The 26,849-nt window shown below is 37.6% G+C and overlaps 1 protein-coding gene across 4 annotated transcripts in view; it reads left to right on the plus strand.

The window, feature by feature from the left end:
* Nucleotides 1-225: 225 nt before the first annotated feature.
* Nucleotides 226-26,849, plus strand: part of EMCN (endomucin) — a 113,457-nt gene continuing 86,833 nt past the window's right edge. For 2 of the 4 annotated variants that reach the window (XM_043870944.1, XM_043870942.1), the window contains exon 1: nucleotides 226-448. In XM_043870944.1, coding sequence (XP_043726879.1) covers nucleotides 379-448 — 70 coding nt within the window. In that variant the 5' untranslated portion in view covers nucleotides 226-378. The remainder of the gene's footprint in view (nucleotides 449-26,849) is intronic. The other 2 variants (XM_043870943.1, XM_043870940.1) reach the window with 2 other exon arrangements.

Below are 26,849 nucleotides of genomic sequence, written 5' to 3' on the forward strand. Positions count from 1 at the left end.
AAAAGTTAGAAAGCCTGTATGATCCATTCTCAAGAAAGATCTCTTTCTGTTCAAAACCCGTCCTGACCTTTTTGTTGAAGAAGAACAAAATAATGTAGTAACAAAAACACAAATGGCTGCCAAAGGAAGAGGAAAAAAAAAAAAAAGAGTTCCTGTAAGGGACTGAAACAATAAATCTCCTCTCTGTTGAACTCCCAAAGGGAGTGTGTGCATTTCCTCCCGTTCTTTATCAGAGCCCCCGAAATAAGTAGGAATGGGCAGCGGCTGTTCACATCCAGCACACCTTTTCCATTTGCTAAGAAGGCCCTGCCAGGCTGGGAGGGTGTTGTCCCTGCCTGACTCTGGAGAGAGGAGCTGCTGTGACCGTCCTCGGGCACTATGAAGCTGCTTCAAGGCCCCATCTTTTGTCTTCTTCTGGCCAGTATTTCTAGAAGTGCGCAAAACACAGGTACGGATTTCTCTTGTTTTTCTGATGGTGTGGATTAGAAATCACCCGTCAGGCACTCTGAGCCTCAGTTTACCGTCAGGGAGTTTGCCCTGAAATGCAGATGCAGCAGGGCATGTGCTGAGCTGAGCGTGTGCGTGTGGCTGGAGAGTGCATGGAAAAGGCACCACAGAGAGGATGCTTGTTTTCACTGGAGGAAAACGTTTGCTGCGGCAGCGGCCTTCCAGTGTGTTCCGTGGCATCCAAAAGGTGCTGGGAATGTACAGTAGCCTTTTTGGAAAGTCACAATCTGAGGATTATATGCTGGTTAAAAATGGGCTATTTCTCAAAAATGTACTCTTTTCAGATGTAAGTCTACATACAAGAAGGTTGTCATGTATGGGTGAAAGGCTATAATAATCAGAAATGTTGTGTTGCAGTTGCTGGTCAATTATTTGTCCCAACTGTTTTCTGCCTCTGATAGAGAGGTTGGATAAAGTTCCCTGGGGAGGTGAATCTTAAAATCTTGAGAGGGGAGGGTGAGAAAGGAGGAGAATCATTTTAAAGTGTAGAGATGCTTGCTTTAGAAATAAGCACATTTCTACACATATATGTACAAAATTTTGTGTAACATTTCAGGGAATTTATAGACATAAAAACCCTACTGATTGACTGCAGGTTCTGAAACTTAGATAAAGGATATATATACACCTATATAAGCCCTGACTATATTAATAGCTATTTGCAAGTAATGATTACATTTGACTTTTAACCCTTCCAGAGAGATATACTGTAAGTAATTAAATTTAATCAATATTTATTAGGCTCCCACCATGTACTCAGCAGTACAAGGTATGCACAAATGAGTAAGACATTGTCCTTGCCCATAGTGGTAAATACACCACTGGGAGAAATAAACATGCAATTCTAACACAAGACAGATTTAATAAGTGCAAAAACCAAAATACAAAATACTATCATAAAAGAACACAGTTGGGACACATTAATTCTGACTCTGAGGAGCCCTGGAAGAAAAACAATTCTAATTTTATTTTTCCATGCCCTTCTCTAGGGGATCTTCCCAACCCAGGGATTGAACCCAGGTCTCCCACATTGCATGTGGATTCTTTACCATCTAAGCTACCAGCACAGCCCCTAATTTTATTTTGCATGTTCTCTTTTCAAAAGTCCACTGATTACAAAATTCCAATTTGCAGTGATTATGTAAGAAAAAATAAACACACTCCTTCTTGAACAATATTTATCATTAATTTCTCAAAATATGTGTATACATTTAGGACAAATATCCAAACACTACAAAATCAAATTCATTACAACCCATCTGGGAGCTTCCAGATTTAAGTTGCAGTGGGTATTAAAATCAAAAGTTAAAGCTTAGATGGTTTACAAAGTTCTGATTTTTTCAGAACAAAAATTATTCATGATGTGACACAGAAACCAATGCACTAGCTTATAAATAACTCTGCAGTTCGCATGGGGGAGATTGATCAGAATTGGTGCTATGAGAAACACTGCTCATAAACACGTGTCAAGTCAATATAAATTCTGAACGTCTGAGTTCAATTGTTTGCCATCCCAGGTCTGCAAGCATCAATAAGTATACTACTTCCCTTGCATTGTTAAACTCTGAATGGATTACATGTATTTCTGAAAGCAAATTGGAATAGAATCCATAGAATCAGGCTGCAAAACCTGACTGTAAGGAAGATGGAAAGGTGAAGAATAACCCAGAGATGACCTGGCAGATTTTTTCTGTTATGGTCATGTTAAGAAAATACCGAGGTCTGTTAGCTCACTGGCAATGATCCCAAACTCTCTGTTAGTAGTATCTTCTTTCTAAGGAACTTTTAACCCAGCTGAAATAATTTCTCATTTGAGCAGAGACAACAGTTACATAATGACTATCTGCTTCAGCCTCTGTCAATGAGCCTTTGTTAATTTAAGGCAAGTGTCTGTAAAATCCACCCCATTTATCCTAGAAAAAGGAGCATTAGCTCCAGAGAGCATAAATTGACCAGCTGAGTGAGGTCCAGAAGGAATTGGAAGAGATTTTCCCATCCACGTATATGATTTTGCTGCACCTGGTTCTGCCTGTTTTGTGTTTTCCTTCCCAGATATGGTACAGGAAATGAAGCATTTCCTAAGCTGATTTATTAAGTTCTTTTCCTAATCCCCTGTACCGGAAACACATTGATTTCAAAGCTTTATCCAATGTTCCCCAAGCTTAGAATACTTAACATACTTCATCAGCAGAGTTGATTATAGGGGTACTGCAGGAGGCATTTCATCTGCCTTAAATTCACAAGTTGTCAAGAAGGTCCATGCTTTTTTTTTTTTTTTTGGCATGGTAATTTATTCCTAAATAATGATCTTTTAGAGAAATTACTACTTTTCTTTTTCTTTCTGATTTTTTTGTCAGTCTCAGATTTAAATAAATACAATATAGTCTTTTGTACTCTTCATGAAAATCAAGGAAATCTTTCTGCATGGCAGTGAGTGACTTTTTCTGTTACTTCGTTGGTGGTATAATATTTTATAATCTGTAATTTGGAGAGTTGTTCTATTGAAATATGTATGGGAGCTTCCTGAAAAAGAACTGTCATTCTTTCTCAAGGTTTTCTAAATTGTATTTAAAACTGAACAGACCCCTACAGTGATTTTTAAGCTCCTCAGGCTTTTATGTCTAGATCCATGAGTTTTTGACTGTCAGGAATGAGAAAAATTAAATGAAGAAGGATTCCAAGAAAAAGGAGGCCCTGGAAGTAATTTATTTCTCAAGTGTCATTTGCCTCTTTGAACTTTGCATTAACTTAAGAAAGATTAAAATGTTTAAGGCTTTTGCAAGCAGGAGCAAACATCACATTATTGGTATCTGAAGATGAATTTAACTGCTTGTTGAAATTTATTTGTTAGGGGTTGGACATTCTATTTCACAGGGAAAAAACAGATTGAATACACTATAAGACAGATACTATGCTAGACACTGTAGGTTTATAGAGATCAATAAGACTCAATTCTTGCCCTAGAAGAGGGGGAAAAGGAGGATTAGTCAAATAATTGGCTCATCCTCCAACCTTAACTCTAACCCCAATTTATAAGTTTGATTATATTGGAAGTCTTAAGTAGTAGTAATGTTTATGGAGAATTCACAACTAGCTTAGTTTGGAGTGTAGGAATATCAACAAAGCCTTCATATAAAAATGGAAATTATGATAAACTTTGAGACTTGAAAAACTGGAGATCCTGGATGGATGAAATGTCTTGAGTAGGAACTTTAAAGCACTATGTTCTAGTCTAGAAATATAAGGAGGTGACAGGTTGGACAGAGGTTAAGTGTTGGAAATATAGTCTCAGAATATGTTGAATGCCAAGGTTAGAAACACTGACTCAGATAGTTAACTATTTTGAAGACTCTAAATGTGTTTGAGCATGGGAATTATGTATTTGGGGCTATCAATTGAGAAGATTAATCTGTCAGGAGGATAAAGATTAGACCATTATAGTCAGGAGAAATAAAAACTAAAGAAAATGGTGCAAATGTTATTACAAATCAATAAAATGAAAAGAAGGGTCAGTGAAGAGCTTTAAGGAGGTAGACAGTTTGTGATTTGACATATTATTGACTGATTATGAGAGAGAAAATAACTGAGATATAGAGAAAATGTTATTTGAATAACAAATAGGGAAATAGATTGGCACCAGGGCTGGGGAAAGATAGGAGGAAACGGTTTAGGTGAATTTGATTTTGGACATGGTGAGTTTGAAATCCTAATAAAATACTCAAATAGAGATGTCCAGTGATAGATTACATTTGTCTGGTGCATAGTTGCTCACCTGTGCCTGGAGGTGATGGTGAGGAATGAGTGTTCTTTACACTTGTTTCCCAAGAGTTTTTAGTCTTGTCCTGCCCAATGGAAGATTAGTAAGGTAGAGAAGCAATTTATTTCTCTTCTGGATGTTGATATTTATAACTGACTTGTGGCAATTATTTTCATAGTCATTTGTGTGCATATCTCCTCTACCAGACTATAAGCACCTTGAAAGTAAAGGTCACATTTATTATAATTTGTGTAGTAACAGTTCTAAATATAATAAGGATATAATAAGCTGAATGAATACAAAAATGCATGACATATTATTCCTTTTTTTTTTCCATTTTTAATGTCTTCATCAGATAATCACATTGTTTACTACCTTATCTTTGAGAAAGGGCTTCCCGGTGGCTCAGATGGTAAAGAATCTGCCTCTAATGTGGGAGACCTGGGTTTGATCCCTGGGTTGGGAAGATTCCCTTGGAGGAGGGCATGGCAACCCATTCCAGTATTCTTGCCTGGAGAATTCCCAGGGACAGAGGAGCTTGGCGGGCTACAGTCCATGGGTTCACAGAGTCGGACATGACTGAGCAACTAACCACACATCTTATCCTTGTGAAAAGATTATGGACAGGTATGAATCATAGAACATAACATGCAAACAAGTGAATTATTTTGATTCCTGGCTATGGAAGTGAGCACCAAATATAAGGAAAGGGGCTTCTCATCAAAGTAAGTCTTTTCCAAACTGTAGCAGAGTAGATGATAGGGATAGGTAGATGACCTAGTATCAGGTGATAGTAATTTACAACAAATCTGGAAGGATAAGCTATTCTGACCATAATCACTGGGAGAAAGAATATCTAAATAGAATTGATTCTGTTGGGTAGGCCAGAAACTTCATTTGGATTTTTCTGTAAGATGTTATAGAAAAACCCAAATGAATTTTGGGCCAATTGAATACTTCGTCTCTTTTTTGGATGTCAAATATTTTATGTAATATTTTCTTAAAGTTATACATATTCAAGAAGAAACCTTGCTCCTCACTTCTCAAGCCATTACAAAATGGCTTTTTTTTTTCTTAAAGCAAAGTTCACAAAAGAGAATTTGGAAGAAAATCAAATAAATATCATACATCATTAATTCATATGTTATTTTAGGTAATATATGAGTTACTTCAGAGCAGATTATCTTACTTATTACCTTCTCTTAGACACTTACCGATAGAACTTACCTGAGATGGGTGACCTACTGTAAAAAGAGTGAACCAGCGTGGAAACAAATTAAATGGGAAAAGTATTCAGTTTCCAAGCCATTTATTTTGCATTTTTTTTTTACTCCACTTTTTTTTTTTCATCAGTGATCTCTGTCTAAAAATAGAAGTGGTCATTCTAGAATTTTTATTTTCAAGAGATTCATAACAGTTGTTAGCAAATTGTCTGGCAGTTTTATCTTGCTGATCGTAATTATTTATATATTGAGGGTAAAAAGATAAACATTTGAAGGTTTCAGAGAGCTTCTAATTTACTGGATAATTGCCCATCCTTTCCTTTTCATTGATGAAGTTGTATTTCAAGCTTCAGGGAAATACTTTAACTTGCGAATAATTGTCTAATCCAAGTTCTTTATATTCTTTTTGTCTTGGTCATTACTTTCCAACTTCCTCTTCACCTTTGAGAACAATTTGAGATATGCTTTTCTAAACACTGAATGTCAAAGCAGGAATTTACTCTAAGCGACATTCCATTCAATTCCAGTGTAATGAGTGTCTCCTTTCCTGTTACCGAATTCCTGTGGGTCACTATAGCTCTATCAGGTTAGGATGATAATGCCTGTTGAGTGTTTAAAGAAGTTCTTTTAGTTGACAAATAAGATCTTTTTGCACCCACATCAGCAGTAGCAAGGGGAACAGTAGTGATGTCAGTTACATTTAGAGAGGCCACTATATGATTCCCCAATTTCAGCAACCATAAAAAAGTAGTTTTCTAAACATCAATAGAGGTTTTGTGTCTTGTAGCATACATATCAGTAGGGATAATCACAACCAGTCTCTAAATAGAAGCAGCCACCTACATCCTCTCTGGATGTGTTTAGTCTAACCATTGCTATGGCAACCTGTCAGGTGTAGCTTGACAGTATCTTGTCTCACATGAATGAGTATCTCTTGCTTTCCTGTCTGATGTTGTTCTGATCCTAAGGCATGCTTCACTTACAGAACCGTGCATGGCACAGATATGTATCTGAGCTAGACGTATAAGAGCCTTAGCGCTGCTGCTGCTGCTAAGTCGCTTCAATCTAGCCTTTGCCAAAAAGAAGAATGGGACCAGTGAATAAATGCTTTCCTCTTTATGGCTCCAATTTCACTGTTTTAGTCCTCTACTCCTTTTCCTGTGAGTAGTTTCCTCTACAAATTGCACACAAACCCTTGTTTGGCCCTGCTTTTTGAGAAAGCCAGGATTTATAATTTTTTGATGGGAACATTTTGGTTTGGATGGTAATGTATATAAATTATACCAGAATTTCTCTGATACTCTAATTAATATTCACTATTTTCTTCCTCTTCACTTCAAGGAAAAAAAAATCTAAAAAGCTTTTGTTGAATAAGTTAAACAGTATTCCAAGCAGGTCCTTTTCTAAGGCAATCATCTGTCTGTATTTGAGTTAGTAATGAATTATATTGTAAGGTCGATAGTCAAAATGTCAATGACATTGATTTTACTCTGAATGTGCTGCTCATCTGAAATGTGGCTACCCACTCCAGTATTCTTGCCTGGAGAATTCCATGGACAGAGGAGCCTGGTGGGCTACAGTCCATGGGGTCACAAAGAGTTGGACACGACTGAGTGACTAACACTTTCACTTTCATCTGAAATGTAAAGTGATTTGTATTCTGTTTAATCAGTCATATTCTGACCCCAACCTAAATTAGTTGTGTCAAAACCCAGAGAATGGCAATCACAACTGGGTCTGGTCTAAGTTAACCCAGATAAATATTGTCACAACATCTACTGACATCTACTGTTTGTGATGGCTGGCACTTTACATGCCTTACTTCTTCTATCACAACATTTCAAGGCCTATTTTATCATTTCCATTTTACTGATTAGAACACTGAGGCTTGAAAGTTATCATAGAGTGATAGTGCTTAAAATCAGAGAACACTGTTCTTCAAAATTTCCCTTCTAGCTTGCTATCCTCCAGTGTAGTGGAACTGCAATAAGTTGAGTTTCTCTGACTGAAAAGACTAAGGGTAGAGACTCACTACTTGAGTAATTTAGAAGCACTGCTGCCTCTCATAGCACCTTCAGTACCTATAAACATCAAACTAAGACTGCAATGCAGTGAATGAATTTCTACTTGGTGATAATTAGCCTCTGAATATCTTGAATTCAATTAATTATTAATGATTGAGTTGAAAGAAATTTTAGGCATTTCCCTACCTACCCACTATTGTGTTGGTTGAAAAAAAAATGTTCTTTGTTCTAGTATAAATGTCAGTGAAGCTAATACAGGACTTAAAAGAGAAGGAAAGAAGTGAAGAGGAAATAACTATTGGTAATTAATTACCTAGTGTCACATTTATAATTCTCCTGGAGCCAGACAGTCTGGATTCAAATTCCAGCTCTGCCACTTACTATCTGTGTGAACTTGGGCAAGTTACTTAACCTTCAACTTTTTCAGCCATAAAACATGGATGAATACAGTCTTACCTCATGGGGACATTAGAAAGATCATGTGAGGTAATATATATAAACACCAAGAATAATATCCCAGCATATAGTGACTCTATGTTTTGCTGAACTTGAGAACTCAGAATCCTACAGTTTATAATATCCCATTCCTTAGATAAACTACTTCATTGCCAAGTTGATTTCAATCTAGGATCAGCAAATATTTAAATAATTACAATGTGGATTCTCACAAAGAGAAAAATCAGCACACAAAAAATGTTCACAATAGAACTCATGTTGGATTGGAATATGATTGCCAGTTCTATTCTTAACCACATTATATACAGGCATAATCTGACATATACAGACTAGTGTATTATCTAGTATCCCTTTAAGGTTTGTAAGTTATTTAACTCCATGTATAAACTAATCACTCAAATTAATAAGCAAAATTGTATATGTATTTAATGAAAAGTCTAACTTTTCAGACTGAGATTGTCAACTTCCTCAAATATGATTTCCTGTTTTAAAGCACTGAGCATTGCTTACTCTGAGAGGTGGGATATGTTAGTGGAAGGAACTTAGGTCTTAATGTGAGAACCAACTTTGAATCCAGCTTCTTAGTACGCTAAAGTTGGCCAAGATCCTATATGCTTGTTATCCTCAGTTTCTATATCTAAAAATGAGAAAAACAATCATCTGACAGAATACAGGTGTTAAATGCTAAGTGGAAAACAGAATTTAGATGCTCTGTAGGTCATATATCACTATTAAAATTTAGTTATTAATATGCAACCTAATATTTAACTCATGGAATCAACAGATGAAGAACATATTTAATAAATTTGAGAATTCTTTCTAACTGGCTGGGCCTTTAACTGCCAACCCATTATAACTGTTTGACTCATATATCTTTAAATATGTTTATGGCTGCTACACATTCAAATTACCATGTGTTGAAATCATACCCGAGTTATAAAAATCACACACACAAAACACAGGAAATCATTTGTATCACACATTGAACTTATTTTTAACTGAAGTGGGAAAAGAAATGATTTTGTGTGTGTATGTGTGTGTGTTTGTATATGTGTGGTTTGAACTGTGAAGTAGGCCCTCCAGGGAATTTAGAAAGTGCCAGGACATACATACTGAACTCTTGGACACTTTCCCTGGGGAACTGAGGCCACTCCTGCAGTTGTCAGCTCAAGGCTATTGTGACTACCCCTCTATCCCACAATGAGGCATCCCCTAATTATCCCTCCATCCAAAACTCCAGTGTTTTTTTTTTTCTTTTAATTTATTTTTTATTGAAAGATAATTGCTTTACAGAATTTTGCTGTTTTCTGTCAAACCTCAACATGAATCAGCCATAGGTATACATATATCACCTCCCTTTTGAACCTCCCTCCCATCTCCCTTTCCATTCCACGCCTCTGGTTTATACAGAGCTCCTATTTGAGTTTCTGAGATATACAGCAACTTCCTGTTGCTATCTATTTTACATATGGTAGTGTAAGTTTCCATGTTACACTTTCCAAACATCTCACCCTTTCCTTCCCTCTCCCCATGTCCATAAGTCTATTCTCTATGTCGGTTTCTCCATTGTTTCCCTGTAAACAAATTCTTCAGTACCATTGTTCTAGATTCCGTATATATGCGTTAGAATACAATATTTCTCTTTCTCTTTCTGACTTGCTTCACTCTGTATAATAGGTTCTAGGTTCATCCACCTCATCAGAACTGACTCAAATGTGTTCCTTTTTATGGCTGAGTAACATTCCATTGTATATATGTACCACATTTCTTTATCCATTCATCTGTTGATGGACATCTAGGTTGCTTCCATATTCTAGCTATTGTAAATAGTGCTGCAATGAACAATGGGATACATGTGTCCCTTTCAATTTTGGTTTACAGGGTATATGCCTAGGAGTGGGATTGCTGGGTCATATGGTGGTTTTATTCCTAGTTTTTTAAGGGATCTCCATACTGTCTTCCATAGTTGGCTGTATTAATTTATACTCCCACCAACAGTGCAAAAGTGTTCTCTTTTCTCCACACCCTCTCCAGTATTTATTGTTTGTAGACTTTTTGATGATGACCATTCTGACTGGTGTGAGGTGATACCTCATTGTAGTTTTTTTTTTTTTTCATTGTAGTTTTTATTTTCATTTCTCTAATAATGAGCACTGTTGAGCATCTTTTCATGTCTTTGTTAACCATCCGTATGTCTTCTTTGGAGAAATGTCTCTTTAGGTCTTTTTCCCACTTTTTGATTGGCTTGTTTGTTTTTCTGGCATTGAGTTGGATAAGCTGCTTGTATATATTGGAAATTAATTCTTTGTCAGTTGTTTCATTTGCTGTTATTTTCTCCCATTCTGAGGGTTGTCTTTTCATCTTGCTTACAGTTTTCTTTGCTGTGCAAAAACTTTTAAGTTTAATCAGGCCCCACTTGTTTACTTTTGCTTTAATTCCTATAATTCAAAACTAGGAGATGGGTCATAGAGGATCATGCTTTGTTTTATGTCATCGAGTGTTCTGCCTATGTTTTCCTCTAAGAATTTTATAGTTTCTGGTCTTACATTTAGGTCTTTAACCCTAAATTTTGAGTTTATTTTTGTGTATGGTGTTAGGAAGTGTTCTAATTTCATTCTTTTACATATGGCTGTCCAATTTTCCCAGCACCATTTATTGAAGAGGCTGTCTTTGCCCCATTGAATACTCTTGCCACCTTTGTCAAAAATAAGGTACCCATAGGTGCATGGGTTTATTTCTGGGTTTTCTATCTTGTTCCATTTGTTCATATTTCTGTCTTTGTGCCTGTACCATGCTGTCTTGATGACTGTAGTTTTGTAGTATAATCTAAGGTCAGGAAGGTTGGTTCCTCCAGCTCCATTCTTCTTTCTCAAGACTGCTTTGGCTATTTGGGGTCTTTTATGTTTCCATATGAATTGTGAAATTTTTTGTTCTAGTTCTGTGAAAAACACCATTGGTAATTTGATAGGGATCACATTGAATCTGTAGATGGCATTTGGTAGTATAGTCATTTTTGCAGAATTGATTCTTCCTACCCAGGAACATGGAATATATATCTCCCTATCTATTTATGTCATCTTTTATTTCTTTCATTGGGGTCTGACAATTTTCTGTGTACAGTTCTTTTGTTTCCTTAGGTAAGCTTATTCCTAGATATTTAATCCTTTTTGTTGCAATGGTGAATGAGATTTATTCCTTAATTTCTCATTCTGATTTTTCATTGTTAGTATACAGAAATGCAAGTGACTTCTTTGTATTAATTTTGTATCCTGCAATTTTACTAAATTCACTGATTAGCTCTAGTAATTTTCTGATAGTATCTTTAGGGTTTTCTATGTACAGTATCATGTCATCTGCAAACAGTGAGAGCTTTACTTCTACTTTTCCAACCTGGATTCATTTTCTTTCTTTTTTCTTCTCTTATTGCTATAGCTAGGACTTCTAAAGCTATGTTGAATAATAGTGGTGAAAGTGCACACTATTGACTTATTCCTGATCTTAGGAGAATGCTTTCAGTTTTTCACCATTGCGAATAATGTTTTCTATAGGCTTATCATGTATGACCCTTAGTATGTTGAGGTAGGTTCCTTCTATGCCCATTTTTTGAAGAGTTTTAATCATAAATGGGTGCTGAATTTTGTCAAAGGCTTTTTCTGCAACTATTGAGATTATCATATGGTTTTTATCTTTCAATTTGTTAATGTGGTATATCACATTTATTTATTTGCATATATTGAAGAATCTTTGCATCCCTGGAATAAACTCAACTTGATCATGGTGTGTGCACTTTATGATGTGTTGCTGAATTGTGTTTGCTAAAAGTTTGTTGAGGATTTTTGCATCTATGTTCATCATTGATATTGGCCTGTAGTTTTCTCTTTTTGGGGGGTGTCTTTGTCTGGTTTTGGTATCAGGGTAATGGTGGCCTCTTAGAATGAGTTTGGAACTGTCCCTTCCTCTGCAATTTTTTGAAAGAGTTTTAGAAGGATAGGCATTAGCTCTTCTCTAAATGTTTGATAGAATTCTCCTGTGAATTCCATCTGATCAAGGTGGAATCTGATCCATCTGATCCAGGGCTTTTGATTTTTGGGAGATTTTTGATCATAGCTTCAATTTCAGTGCTTGTAAATGGGTTGTTCATAATTTCTATTTCTTCCTGGTTTAGTCTTGGAAATTTGAACTTTTCTAAGAATCTGTCCATTTCTTCCAGGTTATCTATTTTATTGCTGTATAGTTGCTCATAACAGTTTCTTATAATCCTTTGTATTTCTGTATTGTCTGTTGTAACATCCCCTTTTTCATTTCTAATTTTGTTTATTTGATTCTTCTCTCATTTTTCTTGATGAGCCTGGCTAAAGGCTTGTCAATTTTGTTTATCTTCTCAAAGAACCAGCTTTTAGTTTTATTAATCTCCTATTGCTTCTTTTCTTTTCTTTTTCATTTATTGCTGCTCAGATCTTTATGATTTGTTTCCTTCTACTAATTTTGGGGGTTTTTTGTTCTTATTTTTCCAGTAGTTTTAGATGTAAAGTTAGGTTGTCTATTCAATATTTTTCTTGTTTCTTGAGATAGGATTCTATTGCTATAAACTTCCCTCTTAGAACTGCTTTTGTGGCATCCCATAGGTTTTGAGTTGCCATGTTTCCATTGTTATTTGTTTCTAGACATTTTTTTAATTTCCTTTTTTTTTTAATTTATTTTTTAATTAGTTGGAGGCTAATTACTTCACAACATTTCAGTGGGTTTTGTCATACATTGATATGAATCAGCCATAGATTTACACGTATTCCCCATCCCGATCCCCCCTCCCACCTCCCTCTCCACCCGATTCCTCTGGGTCTTCCCAGTGCACCAGGCCCGAGCACTTGTCTCATGCATCCCACCTGGGCTGGTGATCTGTTTCACCATAGATAGTATACATGCTGTTCTTTTGAAATATCCCACCCTCACATTCCTTTTTGATTTCTTCACTAAACTGTTGGTTGTTTAGAAACATGTCATTTAATTTCCATGTGTCTGTATTTCTTACAGCTTTTTTTCTCATAGCATTGTGGTCAGAAGAAGGTGTTTGATATGATTTCAATTTTCTTAAATTTACTGAAGTTTGATTTGTGACCCAATATGTGGTCTATCCTGGAGAATGTTCCATGCGCACTTGAGAAGGTGTATTCTTCTGCATTTGGATGGAATGTCCTGAAGATATCAATGAGATCCATCTCATCTAAGTATCATTTAAGACTTGTGTTTAGTTATTAATTTTCTGTTTTGATGATCTGTCCATTGGTGTGAGTGGAGTATTAAAGTCTCCTACAATTATTATGTTACTGTCAACTTCTCCTTTTATGTCTGTTAGTGTTTTATGTATTGGGGGTTTCCTGTGTTGGATGCATAGAGATTTACAATTGTTATGTCTTTCTCTTGGATTGATCCTTGATCCTTATGTAGTGTCCTTCCTTATCTCTTGTAATATTCTTTATTTTAAGGTCTATTTTGTCTGATATGAGGATTGCTACTCCAGCCTTCTTTTGCTTTCCATTTGCATGGAATATATTTTCCATTCTCTCACTTTCAATCTGTAGGTGTCTTTAGGTCTGAAGTGGGTTTCTTGTAAACAGCATATATATGGGTCTTGTTTTTGTATCCATTTAACCAGTCTGTGTCTTTTGGTTGGAGCATTTAATCCATTTACATTTAAAGTAATTATTGATATATATGTTCCTATTGCCATTTTCTTAATTTGGGGGGTTTCATTTTGTAGACCTTTTTCTTTTCTTGTATTTCTTGACTATATGAGTCCCTTTAACATTTGTTGTAAAGCTGGTTTGGTGGTACTGAATTCTCTTAACTTTTGCTTGCCTGAAAAGATTTTTATTTCTCCATCAATTTTGAAGGAGATACTTGCTGGGTATAGTGATCTTGATTGTAGATTTTTTCCTTTCAGTACTTTAAATATATCCTAGCATTCTCTTCTGGCCTGCAGAGTTCTGCTGAAAGATCAGCTGTTAAGCATATGGGGTTTCCTTGTATGTTACTTGTTGCTTCTCCCTTGCTGCTTTTAATAATCTTTCTTTGTGTTTAGTCTTTGTTAGTTTGATTAGTATGTGTCTTGGCATGTTTCTCCTTAGGTTTATCCTGTATGGGACTCTTTGTGCCTCTTGGACTTGATTGACTATTTCCTTTTCCATGCTGGGTATATTTTCAACTATAATCTCTTCAAAAATTTTCTCAGACCCTTTCTTCTCTTCTTTCTGGGACCCCTATAATTTGAATGTTGCCATGTTTGATATACTCCCAGGGGTCTCTGAGACTTCCTTCAGTTCTTTTCATTCTTTTTACTTTATTCTGCTTTTCAGAAGTTATTTCCACCATTTTATCTTCCAGCTCACTGATTTGTTCTTCTGCTTCAGATGTTCTTCTATTGAGTCCTTCTAGAGTATTTTTAATTTCAGTAATTGTGTTGTTTGTCTCTCCGTGTTTATTCTTTAATTCTTCTAGGTGTTTGTTAATTGATTCTTGCATTTTCTCCACTTTGCTCTCAAGGTTTTTGATCATCTTTACTATCACTATTCTGAATTCTTTTTCATGTAGTCTGCCTATTTCCTGTTCATTTATTTGGACTTCTGTGTTTCTAGTTTGCTCCTTCATTTCTGTAGTATTTCTCAGCTTTTTCATTATTTGTTTTTTAACTTATTATGTTTGAGGTCTCCTTTTCCCAGGCTTTAAGGAAAATTGAATTCTTTCCTTGAAGAAGGTTGAATTCTTTCTTCCTTTTGGTTTTTGCCCTCCTAAGGTTAGCACAGTGGTTTGTGTAAGCTTTGTATAGGGTGAAATTATGTTGAGTTTTTGTTTGTTTGTTTGTTTTTCCTCTGCTGGGCAAGGCTGAGTGAGGTGGTAATCCTGTCTGCTGATGATTGGGTTTGTATTTTTGTGTTTGTTGTTTAGGTGAGGCATCCTGCACAGGGTGCTGTTGGTGGTTGGGTGATGCTGGGTCTTGTATTCAAGTGGTTTCCTCTGTGAGAGTTCTCACTATTTGATACTCCCTGGCACCCCAGTCCAGTACTCTTGCCTGGAAAATCCCATGGACGGAAGAACCTGGTAGGCTACAGTCCATGGGGTCACAAAGAGTCGGACACGACTGAGCGACTGCACTTTCACTTTTCACTTTCATGCATTGGAGAAGAAAATGGCAACCCACTCCAGTGTTCTTGCCTGGAGAATCCCAGGGACGGGGGAGCCTGGTGGGCTGCCGTCTATGGGGTCACACAGGGTCAGACACGACTTAGCAGCAGCAGCAGCAGGGTTAGTTCTCTGGTAGTGTTGGATCTTGGCATCAGTGCTCCTACTCCAAAGGCTCAGGCTTGATCTCTGGTCAGGAACGAAGATTCCACTAGTGGTTTGTTATGGTATTAAGTGACATTAGAACAAATATCCAAAAACGAGAAACCAAAGATGAACCCCAGACAAATGGCAGTTATAAAATCAGGCAAATGATAATTAAAATAATGAAATATACACATATACATATACACCCATGAGCAAAGTCAAAATAGTCCAACAAAAATAAAGTACAGTAGATAGACCAGGCAAACAAAGAAATAAAAAATTATATTTACAAGTTAAGAACAAAATTAACTAAAGCACAAACTGGAAAACAAAACTAAACAAGGTTCCAAGTGGGGAATAAAACAATGAAAACAATCTAACAAATATGTTGAGAGGAAAGAAAAGAAAGAATAGATATCCAAAGTTAAGTAGAGGTAGATAAAGAAGGTTTATCTACATTAAAGATTAACTGCAAGGGGGAAAGAACAGTAGGAAAGGCAAATTAAGGAATAAATGTAGAAAAAAATAGGTTTAAAAAAATTAAAGTTATAAAGAAAAAAGAAAAAAAAGGAGAGGAAAGAAAAACGGGGAAAAAAAGGAAAACTCCACAGAACTGCAGAGTGCAACATAGAGGCAGAGGTTTATAACAACAATAAAAAGTGTTGACTGAATGTACACAGATACATATATACCCATAAGGAAAATCAAAACAGTCCAGCAAAATTAAAGTATAATAGATTGACCCAGTGAACAAAGGAAACTAAAAATTATATCTACAAGGGCTAAGTTAACTAACGCACAAACTGGAAAACATAACTAAAGCAAGGTACCAATTGGAGAATAAAGCAATGGAAATAAAAGTAATAAATATATTGAGAGGAAAGGAGAGAAAGAAAAGAAAGGATATGCAAAGTTAAATAGATGTAGATAAAGAAGATTTATATACATTAAAGATTAGTTGCAAGGGGAAAACAACAGTAGGAAAAGAAAACAAAGGAATAAATGTAGAAAAAATAATAGTAGGCTTAAAAAATTAAAATTAGAAAAAGAAAAAAAGGGAAAACTCTGCAGAACTGCAGAAGTCCAACATAGAGGCAGAGGTTTATAAGAAGTATAGAAATTGTGACTAAGGAGAAAACAAAAAAAGCTCAAAAACTTAACTGGATTTCTCAGTGCCAATAAAATTGACAACTACAACGGGCGGGGGGTGGTGAAGGGGGAGAAAATCCAAAATAAGCTACACAATAAGTCAAAAAATAAGAATAATAAATGTTTTTCTTGAGTCACTGTTGTCAGAGTCCTTTCGCTTGCTGGGAGTCAGAGTCCACCTCACCTCCCTCGGATGCCCTCCAACACTGTGCTGATCTCTGGACCTGCTGTGGGGGCAGCTCAGATTCTAATCTGGTCCTACTCCTGTGTGTTCTTGCCTCCAACGTCTGCAGCTATCAGAACTAGGGTGTTTTCTTTTGTGGGAGCTCTCAATGGCCTTTTATATATTCCATAGGCACAGAGTCTGCCTAGTTAATCATGTGGATTTAGTCTGGAGCCTGTACAGCTGGTGGGAAGGTTTTGGGTCTTTTTCCTTAGCCACACTGCCCCTGGGTTTCAACTGTGGATTTACTTCCACCTCTACATGTGGTTCCACTGGGGTTTGCTCCTGAGGCTGCCCTGGAGGACTTGGGTTTGCCCCTGTGAGGGCCAGGCGTGGAGGTGGTGCTGCTGCTTGGGTCACAGGGGTTCTGGCAGCACCAGGTACTCAGGGGATTGGAGGCTAGGGCGGCAGGAAATATAGAGCTCTAGAAGGGTGTGATGACCAGAATTGGCCAATACACTCCAGTATTCTTGCCTGGAGAACCCCCTCTCTGACAGAGAAGCCTGGCAGGCCACAGTCTACAGGGTCGCAGAGTTGGACATGACCAAAGTAACCCTGTGCACATATACCCAAGACTTTTTTGCCTGTGGCAGCTCTGCCCCAGTGGGAGTTGAGCATGAAGGGGGCGCAGCTGCTTGGCTTGCGGGGACCCTGGTGGCGCCAAGTGTGCGGGGACACGGACTGCCTCTGCCGCAGGAGTTGTGTCCCTATCAGAGTCTTTTTTTAGAGCCTCTTGTAGCTGGTGATCAGAAGGCCTCTTTGGCCAGTCTTTCTCAGTAGCTCTGCCCGTTCATGCACTTAGAGGGCTCCCTTGCCTGGGGTCTTTCTCTGTTGTTTGGCATGTCAGACACATAGAGGAGGCCCTCCAGACTGGGGTCCTACTCTGTAGATCAGCGCGTCAGCCATTTAAAGGGGCACCCTGGTGGGGTCTTGCTCTGTAGTTCAGTGCATCAGGCGTTTGATGGGCCAGCCTCTCTATTGTTCAGCTGCCAATGCTGGCGTGTGGGGAGAGAGAAGCTGTGGTGATGGCTCCACCCCTTACGTGTGATTCAGCAGTACTGCCTTGCTTCCGTGGCTGCTTGGCTTTCCTCCACTGGTATTCCCCACCACAGTCTCCTCCCTCACATCCCCTCAATCTGTCTCTCTGCAGTCAACAGCAGCCCTCACCCTGGGATTGCTCCACAATCCCTAAACTCCAGCTCCCAGCCACTGCACCTTCCAGGGAACCAGGGTTCCTGATCCCGGTACATATGGCTGCAGCAAAGACTGTCTGATTCTCATTCCATTTAGGCTGCCACAGATCAGTTTTTTCACTCTCAGCCTTAAATGTTTCTCCTCTGACTCAGACAGTTGCCCCTTTGTGGGGATCATACCCCTACTTCAGTTTCCCCACCCACCGAGGGCAGGTCCAGTCCTACTAATGCTCCCGTTTTTTCCCCCTAGTTCCTTTGTCCTACTGAATATTGGGTGGTTCTATATATTCTTTTCCACTGGTCAGGTACTCATTTCTGCTCAGCTGGTGTTCTGCATGCACTTCTGTGTCTGAAGGTGTATACATCAGATGTATCCATAGAGAGAGATGTACTCCACATCCACCTACTCCTCCACCATCTTTGTGTATCTGCAAATCCAGTTTTAAAAGTGAGAATCATCTTTTTAAATGCATAGAATCAACGACTTTAAAGGTTTAGTAATAGTAATTGCATTATTGGGATGAAGATAATTAAATTATATGAGTCAATAAGCTTTCCCTTATTTTTCATTTTCTAACAGCCTCATTTGTTGGGTACAAGTTTTATATCAAAGTTTAAAACTCTATAGATTTGCAAAATAGAAAAAAGAAAAATGACAGTGCTATCTATTTCTTAAAAACCTGTTAATAGACTTTATTACAACCCAACAGAATATAGATCTCTTGAAAGCAAAGACAGCATCTATTGATTATGTTCTTTTCTGAATATCTGTCTTTGGGCACATGTGTGATGTTTACTAACTGGTTCTTGCTTTAATTTGAAAACCTATATTTCTTAAACAATCAGCAGAGTTGAAAATACTAAGGCATTCCTGGATTTGTTTTCAGTGACTGAGAACAGTGTTTTTTATAATCCTTGGCCTGTGTTGGGGAGAAGCTGTGAGTGTCATTTTGGGATACTCTCTTGGTTGGCTGAATGTGTTTGATTTGCTTTATGAAGCTGACCTTCTGTATTTTTGTTGTATAAATAGCAGAAAGCGCCTGCCTTTAGTTTATATTGACTGTCCAAATCACAAAAGAATGGAGTGATTATCTGAATGCAAGTATTGAATCATTCCTTTGTCTTGCTCGCAAGAAAAAATTGATATCCTATTACTCTGGGCACCGTTCATCAGGTAATCCTGATTCATTTAGGTCAGACTTATCCTCAACCCCACTATAAAATTATAGAAATTCAAGACACACTAGTTACAGATGTCACCTTTCCATCTCTGAAGGCTTCGTTCAGAATGCTGAATAAATAACTGTCCTAACTAATCCGGTTCAAAAATAAAGTCATCCAATAATTCAGTTATCCCTAGGTTTTAAAATTATCACCGATCAATAAATAATCAAAACGCTCTGAGGGCACTTGACATAGGACTAACAGCTTTTTACTTTGTCAAGTAAAGACACAGAAGTCCTACAATGTATATACTATTTATGAGCGTATTTCATAAGGAAAGGCTGGTTGTTGTCCCATCCCTCAGTCATGCCTGACTCTTTGAGACCCCATGGACTGCAGCATGCAAGGTTTCCCTATGCTTCACTGTCTCCCAGAATTTGCTCAGATTCATGTTCATTGAATTGGTGATGCTACCTAGCCATCTCATCCTCTGCTGCCCTCTTCTTCTTTTGACTTCAATCTTTAGAAAAGACACTTTCTTCATTAGAAAAGACCCTGATAGTGGGAAAGATTGAAAGCAAAAGAATGCCTACTTTATATATAAGTCTATATACTTGGAATATAATACTGTTCTTATCCTTTTTTCTCATTGAACCCTGGCTGGTGTCACAGGCTAACTCTGTGCAGTCATGAGGGGTGCACTGTCCTCTGAACCAAGACTCACTGGTTTTAGTCACCAGTGACTATGAGTTCGCTGCATGACTGAGCCAAGCAATCTTTCAACCTATCAATGCTTTCATTTCTCCATCTATAGAATGTTGCAGTTTGACTGAATGATACTGAAGTTCTCTTTCAGATCTCCAATTGCATGATCTTACTATAACATGCAATTTCTGTATATTTAGCCTCAAGTTATCTTGCTTCATTTGCATTCTGTTATTGCTAGATATGTTCATTCTGGAGCAAGCTGTCCAATTCTGTTCCTTAATGTTTACCTCCTTTGGGAATTTTCAGCTAGGGCTGTTATAACAGATCTGCTTTGCATGGAGAAGAGTCAATTCTCTGCCATGAGCAACATTTCTCAGCGTGCACAACATAAAAGACATTACCCCCACCATGTTTTTCTACATGGCATTATTTGTATTTGGTTTGGATGAGGGAGGGATAGAAAAAAAAAAAAAGGACTGAGAGAAACAGAGAGGGAAACTCAAATCAGAAAAAGATTCAGAGTAAAAATAAGGTTAAAAGAAATTGAGAAAGCGATTGAGACTGGGAAAGAGAGCCTTTTTGAAAGAGCCTCTTCTCCTTGGAATGGAAATAAAGGTCAAGAATGACATGATTGAGAAGGAAGTTCAAAAGGGAGGAGTTATATGTATACATAAAAATATCTACTTCTGCTTTATTGACTACACCAAAGCCTTTAAGTGTGTTAATCACAACAAACTGTGGAAAATCATTAAAGACATGAGAGTATCAGATCACCTTACCTGCCTCCTGAGGCACCTGTATGCATGTCAAAAAGCAACAGTTAGAACTGGACATGGAAAAACGGACTGTTTCCAAATTCGGGAAGGAGTACGTCAAGGCTGTATATTGTCACCATGTTTATTTAACTTACATGCAGAGTACATCACGAAAAATGCTGAACTGAATGAAGCACAAATTGGAATCAAGATTTGTGGGAGAAATATCAGTAACCTCAGATATGCAGATGACACCACCCTTATGGCAGAAAGCAAAGAGAAACTAAAGAGCCTATCGATGAAAGTGAAAGAGGAGAGTGAATAAGCTGGCTTAAAACTCAAATTTCAAAAAACAAAGATCATGGGAACTCGTCCTATCACTTCATGCCAAATAGATGGGGAAAAAGTGGAAACAGTAACAGACTTTATTTTCTTGGGCTCCAAAATCACTGCAGATGGTGGCTGCAGCCACAAAATTAAAAGATGCTTGTTCCTTGAAAGAAAAACTATGACCAACCTAGACAGCATATTAAAAAGCAGGGACAATACTTTGCCAACAAAGGTCCATCTAGTGAAAGTTATGATTTTCCCAGTAGTCATGTGTGGATGTGAGAGCTGAACCATAAAGAAAGCTGAGTGTTGAAGAATTGATGCTTTTGAACTGTGGTGTTGGAGAAGACTCTTGAGAGTCCCTTGGACTGCAAGGAGATACAACCAGTCCATCCTAAAGAAAATCAGTCCTGAATATTCATTGGAAGGACTGATGCTGAAGCTGAAGCTCCAATACTTTGGCCACCTGATGTGAAGAGCTGACTCATTTTAAAAGACCCTGATGCTGGGAAAGATTGAAGGCAGGAGGAGAAGGGGATGACAGAGGATGAGATGGTCGGATGGCCTCACCGACTCAATGGACATGATTTTGAGTAAGCTCTGGGAGATGGTGATGGACAGGGAAGCCTGGCGTGCTGCAGTCCATGGGGTCACAAAGAGTCGGACATGATGAGTGACTGAACTGAACTAATATGTATATGTATGGCTGATTCACTTTTCTGTATAGTAGAAACTAACACAACATTGGTTTTTGTTTTTGTTTTTTTCCATTTATTTTTATTAGTTGGAGGCTAATTACTTTACGATATTGTAGTGGTTTTTGTCATACATTGACATGAATCAGCCATGGATTTACATGTATTCCCCATCCCGATCCGCCCTCCCACCTCCCTCTCCACCCGATTCCTCTGGGTCTTCCCAGCGCACCAGGCCGGAGCACTTGTCTCATGCATCCAGCCTGGGCTGGCTAACACAACATTGTAAAACAACTATACTCCAATAAAAATTCGTTTAAAGAAAGAATGAAAATGGGGAGGGAGGTTGATGGAGAGATGGGGAGACATTCTCAATACTCTTAATGATTTGGGAAGAACTTCTCCCATAGGCCCTCTAGCCATTCTTAAGACCTGAGACTTTGTACAGAGTTCTTTCTTGTCATTAAATCTCTTGCCAGGTATTCATTCCTCCACCCATTGCTTCTTTTGAGTGCTGAATTTTTCAAAACATTTTCATTGATGAAATATCTCATTTAATCCTTACCATTACCCAGGGGATTGGACAAAGCCAGTATTGTTTGTGCTCATTATCAGAGGAGAAAAGCCTAAGGACATGCGCTTTGTGACTCAAACCTCAATGTTTATTACTCATAAGAATCACCTAGAGTATCTATTAAAATATTTTTTTCCTAATGCTCACTCCCAGTAATATCCAGGCTACCCCCTTTCAGTAACACCCAGAAAAATATGTTTCCAGTGATTAACTGCAGGTCATTTTGACACACTCATACATTGACACACACACTGGGAAATCCTGGAGCTGACTCAAGTTTGTGACTAGTCATCTGAACTCTTTTCACTGTCGCTTACCAGCAGGATAACCAAAAGTGTTTATCTTTCAGAAAAGTGCTAGAGTGTAGTGCCCTCAGGGAAAATTTTGGTATTAATTCAGCGTAATCTACTTTTTTTTTTTTTTTGCTTATGCTACTTTAGGATAACAGGAAATTTGACTTAGCCAAGACAAATATTAGTGGAAACATTGAGATCTCCCTAGTCACACAGACTCAAATTTCAGCTTTTTTGGATTATCTCTTTATAAGGAGATACTCTTCATTCTCAATTAATTGTAAGATCTTATTGCTTTCAATTCTACTATTCATCTCCCTTCTGTTTTCATTGACACCAAAAGACTATGATCCTCTGCTGAATAGGCTGCTCAAGAAAATTAGCCTCTTTGAATAATGGTTTGATTACAGAAACAGATACAGTAATCCTATCGAAGTTTCAAGTGGGGTCAGGATGTGTTTGATAATCCATAGAGCCAGAGGAGTTTGAGAAAGTAGGGAGGATGAAATGACTAGCATTGGAGCATGAAGAGAAATGGAGAAGCTGTGAGGTTATGAATCTGGCCTAATTATACAGGAAAAATTCTAGCATTAGAAAATGACAAACTGAAATCTGTAAACTGGTCATTATCGTGCTGTTACTTTATAAATTAGGATAGGAAGAAGTCAACAGCCTCTCCTCCAGAGTTTCACAAACTAGAAACATCTAATATCTAACCAGCAGACGTGTGTTGTTTGGCCACACCATGTTTTGTGGCTGCATGCATGTGTGCTAAGTTGCTTTGGTCATGTCTGAATCTTTGCGACATTATGGACTGTAGCCTGCCAGGCTCCTCTGTTCATGGAATTCTCCAGGCAAGAATACTGGAGTGGGTTGCCATGCCCTCCTTCAGGGGATCTCCCAAACCCAGGGATCGAACCCGCTTCTCTTATGTTTGTGCATTGACAGGAGTGTTCTTTGCCACTAGCGCCACTTGGGAAGCCCGTTTTATGACAACAGGATACTGTTTAAAAATCAACAAGTTTTACAAAACAACAAAGAAAGAAAGAGAAAGTCTTTTGGCAACTCTGGGTCTCACATTTCCTCACAGCAGCATTTGGCTAAACCTGAGTCACAAGTGCCTCCTTTAAGTTGGAAGATAGTCTCATTCCTACATACCTACATGTGCTTACAGCCAACCTGAGCCTCTCATTTGCTGCCCTGCCAAACCGCTGTGGGCACCAGGTTAATCCCTTCACTTGTTTCGTGAACCTGTAGGATTTCATCTAAGTGCTAGGTGTGCAAAGTTATCACTGTGTGTATGGTTGTTCAACGGATTTTAAAAGGACAGGGTTCTGGGACAATTTTCTACAACTAACTAGACTTGCCAATTCAGCCTCAGAATTTTAAAGACATTCTAGCCATCATTTTTAAAATTTTCAGTAAGGAATAATGCTTTTGTTACTATATGCTGTAAATAATTAACCTAATGCTGATTGCTATTTGTTTCATAGTGTTAAGAAAACATAAAATTTAGAAAATAATTTAAAGTATTTAGAAACCACAATTCATAGTATATGATTAAAATGCTACTTTATTTTTTTTCCTATCCCATCTTTACAATTTATTTGATGAACATAAAATTCCTGCCCTTGATAAAAATACTGAAGGTCCATGATTTTTTGCAAGTATATGGTTGACATCAAAACCTGCTAGGAATATTATAGGAAAGGAATACTGTACCAGTTTCATTATTTAAAAAAGATTTTAAAATCCAGTAAAATATTTTAAGAGTCCCTAACTGTCCCCAAGTTGGGATTATATCAGCAATATGAAATTGGTTTAACACTAGCACATCAATCAACATAATTTACCACACTGAGACAATGTGTAAAAAAATATATGATCATCTGAACACACACAGGAAAAGCACTTTTAAGAATTCAATATTCTTTCTTTATTAAAAAAAAAATTTAGGAAACAAGACTACAGGGGATTTTCTTAATCCGATACGGTAGCTTCAAAAACTACAACAATTACCATGTGTAATGGAGAAATGTTAGCTTTCCCTTTGAGAATGAGAAGGAAACAATCTAGTCCAGCAATGCTACTTTTATGAAATGTTGTACTAAAGATGCTAGCTAGTGCAGTAAAATCAGAAAAATAAAAACCAATAATTAGAAAAATAAAGGCAGCTATTATGTATGTGTGTGTGTGTGTGTCTATATATATATATATATATATAATATATATATATATATATATTTGAATCACTTTGCTATATGCTTGAAACTAATTGAGTTGAACTGAAAGTCACTCAGTTGTGTCTGAGTCTTTGCGACTCCTTGGAATTCTCTAGGCCAGAATACTAGAGTGGGTAGCCTTTCCCTTCTCCAGGGGATCTTCCCAACCCAGGGAAAGAGCCCAAGTCTTCTGCATTGCAGGCAGATTCTTTACCAGCTGAGCCACAAGGGAAATCCACTGAAACTAATACAACATTATAAATCAGTTATATTTTAATTTAAATAAGTAAACAAAAGAATGACTATCCTTTGTAAATCATTCTTTCAAGTAAAAATGGTGATCTGTAGAAAAAGCATCAAGTTCAGTTTGTAACTCAAATTGCATTAAGTGCTTTTCCTTGAGACACGATTGTACTTGGTATTCTGATGAAGAGTTTTATGAATACTTCTCATTTTGTCACAAATAACAATAAAAAGATGGGTATTTAACTAATAATTAATAACTTTTACTGTTCATTAAAGAGATTCTTAAGTGGGAAAAATAAAGAGAAAACCTTAAGAAGTACCAAGAAAAAGACTATGGAGAGAAATGTCAGCAACCTTCTAAAGCATTTTGTGAGAAGCACAACCTTGTTTTAGCAAATAAATCTCTGTTGTCATTAATCATACACTATTTGTGGGTTCTCCATTTCCCCTGAAACTCTGGAACACATCCCTTTATGAATAGGGAAGACACTGGATACTGGAAGTTCTAATTTAGCTGTTATTGATTTCCTCTCGGTCTCATTCTGTTACACTCTTAATGCAGGCTGTCATTCACCTTTACTTATTTAGGGCCAGAGGCCTTCCAAGTAAGACTTGCCTTTGCTCAGGTTTGTCCTCTTGAATTGAAGTAGCTTTTTGTAAAATGTTTCTACCTGGAATTATTGGGTTGGCCAAAAAACTCATTTGGGTTTTTCCCATGATATCTTACAGAAAACCCTGAAGGAGTTTTTGGCCAACCCACTATTTAGTAGTCAGAGGCATTCATCACATTTAATTGAATATGAGCGTTGATTTGTAAATCTGCCCCACTAGACTGAAGGCTGACTTGACCCGCATGTCAGTGCCCCTCAAGACCTCTGGTCTCCCCAGGCCTCTTTGTGAGGTTAGAACTGCGCTTCTGAACTCTAGATTGAAGCTTGCTCTTTATGCCTTTCGGTGATTCAGACAGGCTGTCATGAGATGAAACAATGTTTAATCCTCTTTAGGACTTAATTTCATTCAAATTCACCTTTCTCTTGTATTCATCTAATTCAGTGTAAAAGAGGTACTTTAAAAAATTTAACCATTTTGAAAAACTGATAAAACATTTATTAAAAGTACTTATGAGTAAAGTCATGTGCTTTGTTTTCTATAAAATTATTTCAGCATAGTACCACATTTGACTACATAATTTAACAACAATAATGCCGTATTTGCTTATTAATTAAGATTTTACAAAGTACTTTGTATATACGTAATCTCTATAAAACCCTAAAAGGCAGGCAAAATGATAAATGTTATTTTCAATTTATGAATAGAGTTTTAAATACTTAAGAGTTTTGCTATTGTTGTTGTAGTTGTTTAGTCACTAAGTCGTGTCTGATTCTTTGGGACCCCATGGACTGTAGCCCACCAGGCTCCTCTGTGCATTAGATTTCCCCTGCAAGAATATTGGAGTGGGTTGCCATTTCCTTCTCCAGGGGATCTTCCTGACCCAAGGATCAAACCTCTGTCTCCTGCATTGTAGGCAGATTCTTTACCACTGCATCACTGGGGAAGCCCCTAGTCATCTTTGTACTTGAAAGTAATCCAGCAAATTTTGAGTAGTTTGGTAGCCAACCTCCATGATGGCCTCCAATAATCCTTCCCTCTTGTATTCAAGTGCTTGGATGGCCCAGTCTCACACTTACTTAAGATTGAATTGTGTGACTCTTGGAAGTCAGTGGAAATGTTGTGTAATTTCCAGGACAAGGAAGTAAAAGACATATGACTTTTGCCAGGGTCTCTCAGATTGCTCTCTCAGGGAGAAGCCAGCCATCATGTTGTGTTGTGGGAACAGCCAGGCAGAAATTCCCAGTGGAGAAAACCTGACCTTCCACTGACAGCCAGCACCAAGTCGTCAGCAAGGGGAGTGAAGCCACCATGTAAATGGATCTTCCAGATCCATCAAGCCTCGAGCTGATGGCAGAAACTGTGAGAGACAGTAAATAATTGTTGTTTTAAGAGTTG

The sequence above is a fragment of the Cervus elaphus genome, chromosome 17 (genome assembly GCF_910594005.1).
Source record: "Cervus elaphus chromosome 17, mCerEla1.1, whole genome shotgun sequence".
Lineage (NCBI taxonomy): Eukaryota > Metazoa > Chordata > Mammalia > Artiodactyla > Cervidae > Cervus > Cervus elaphus.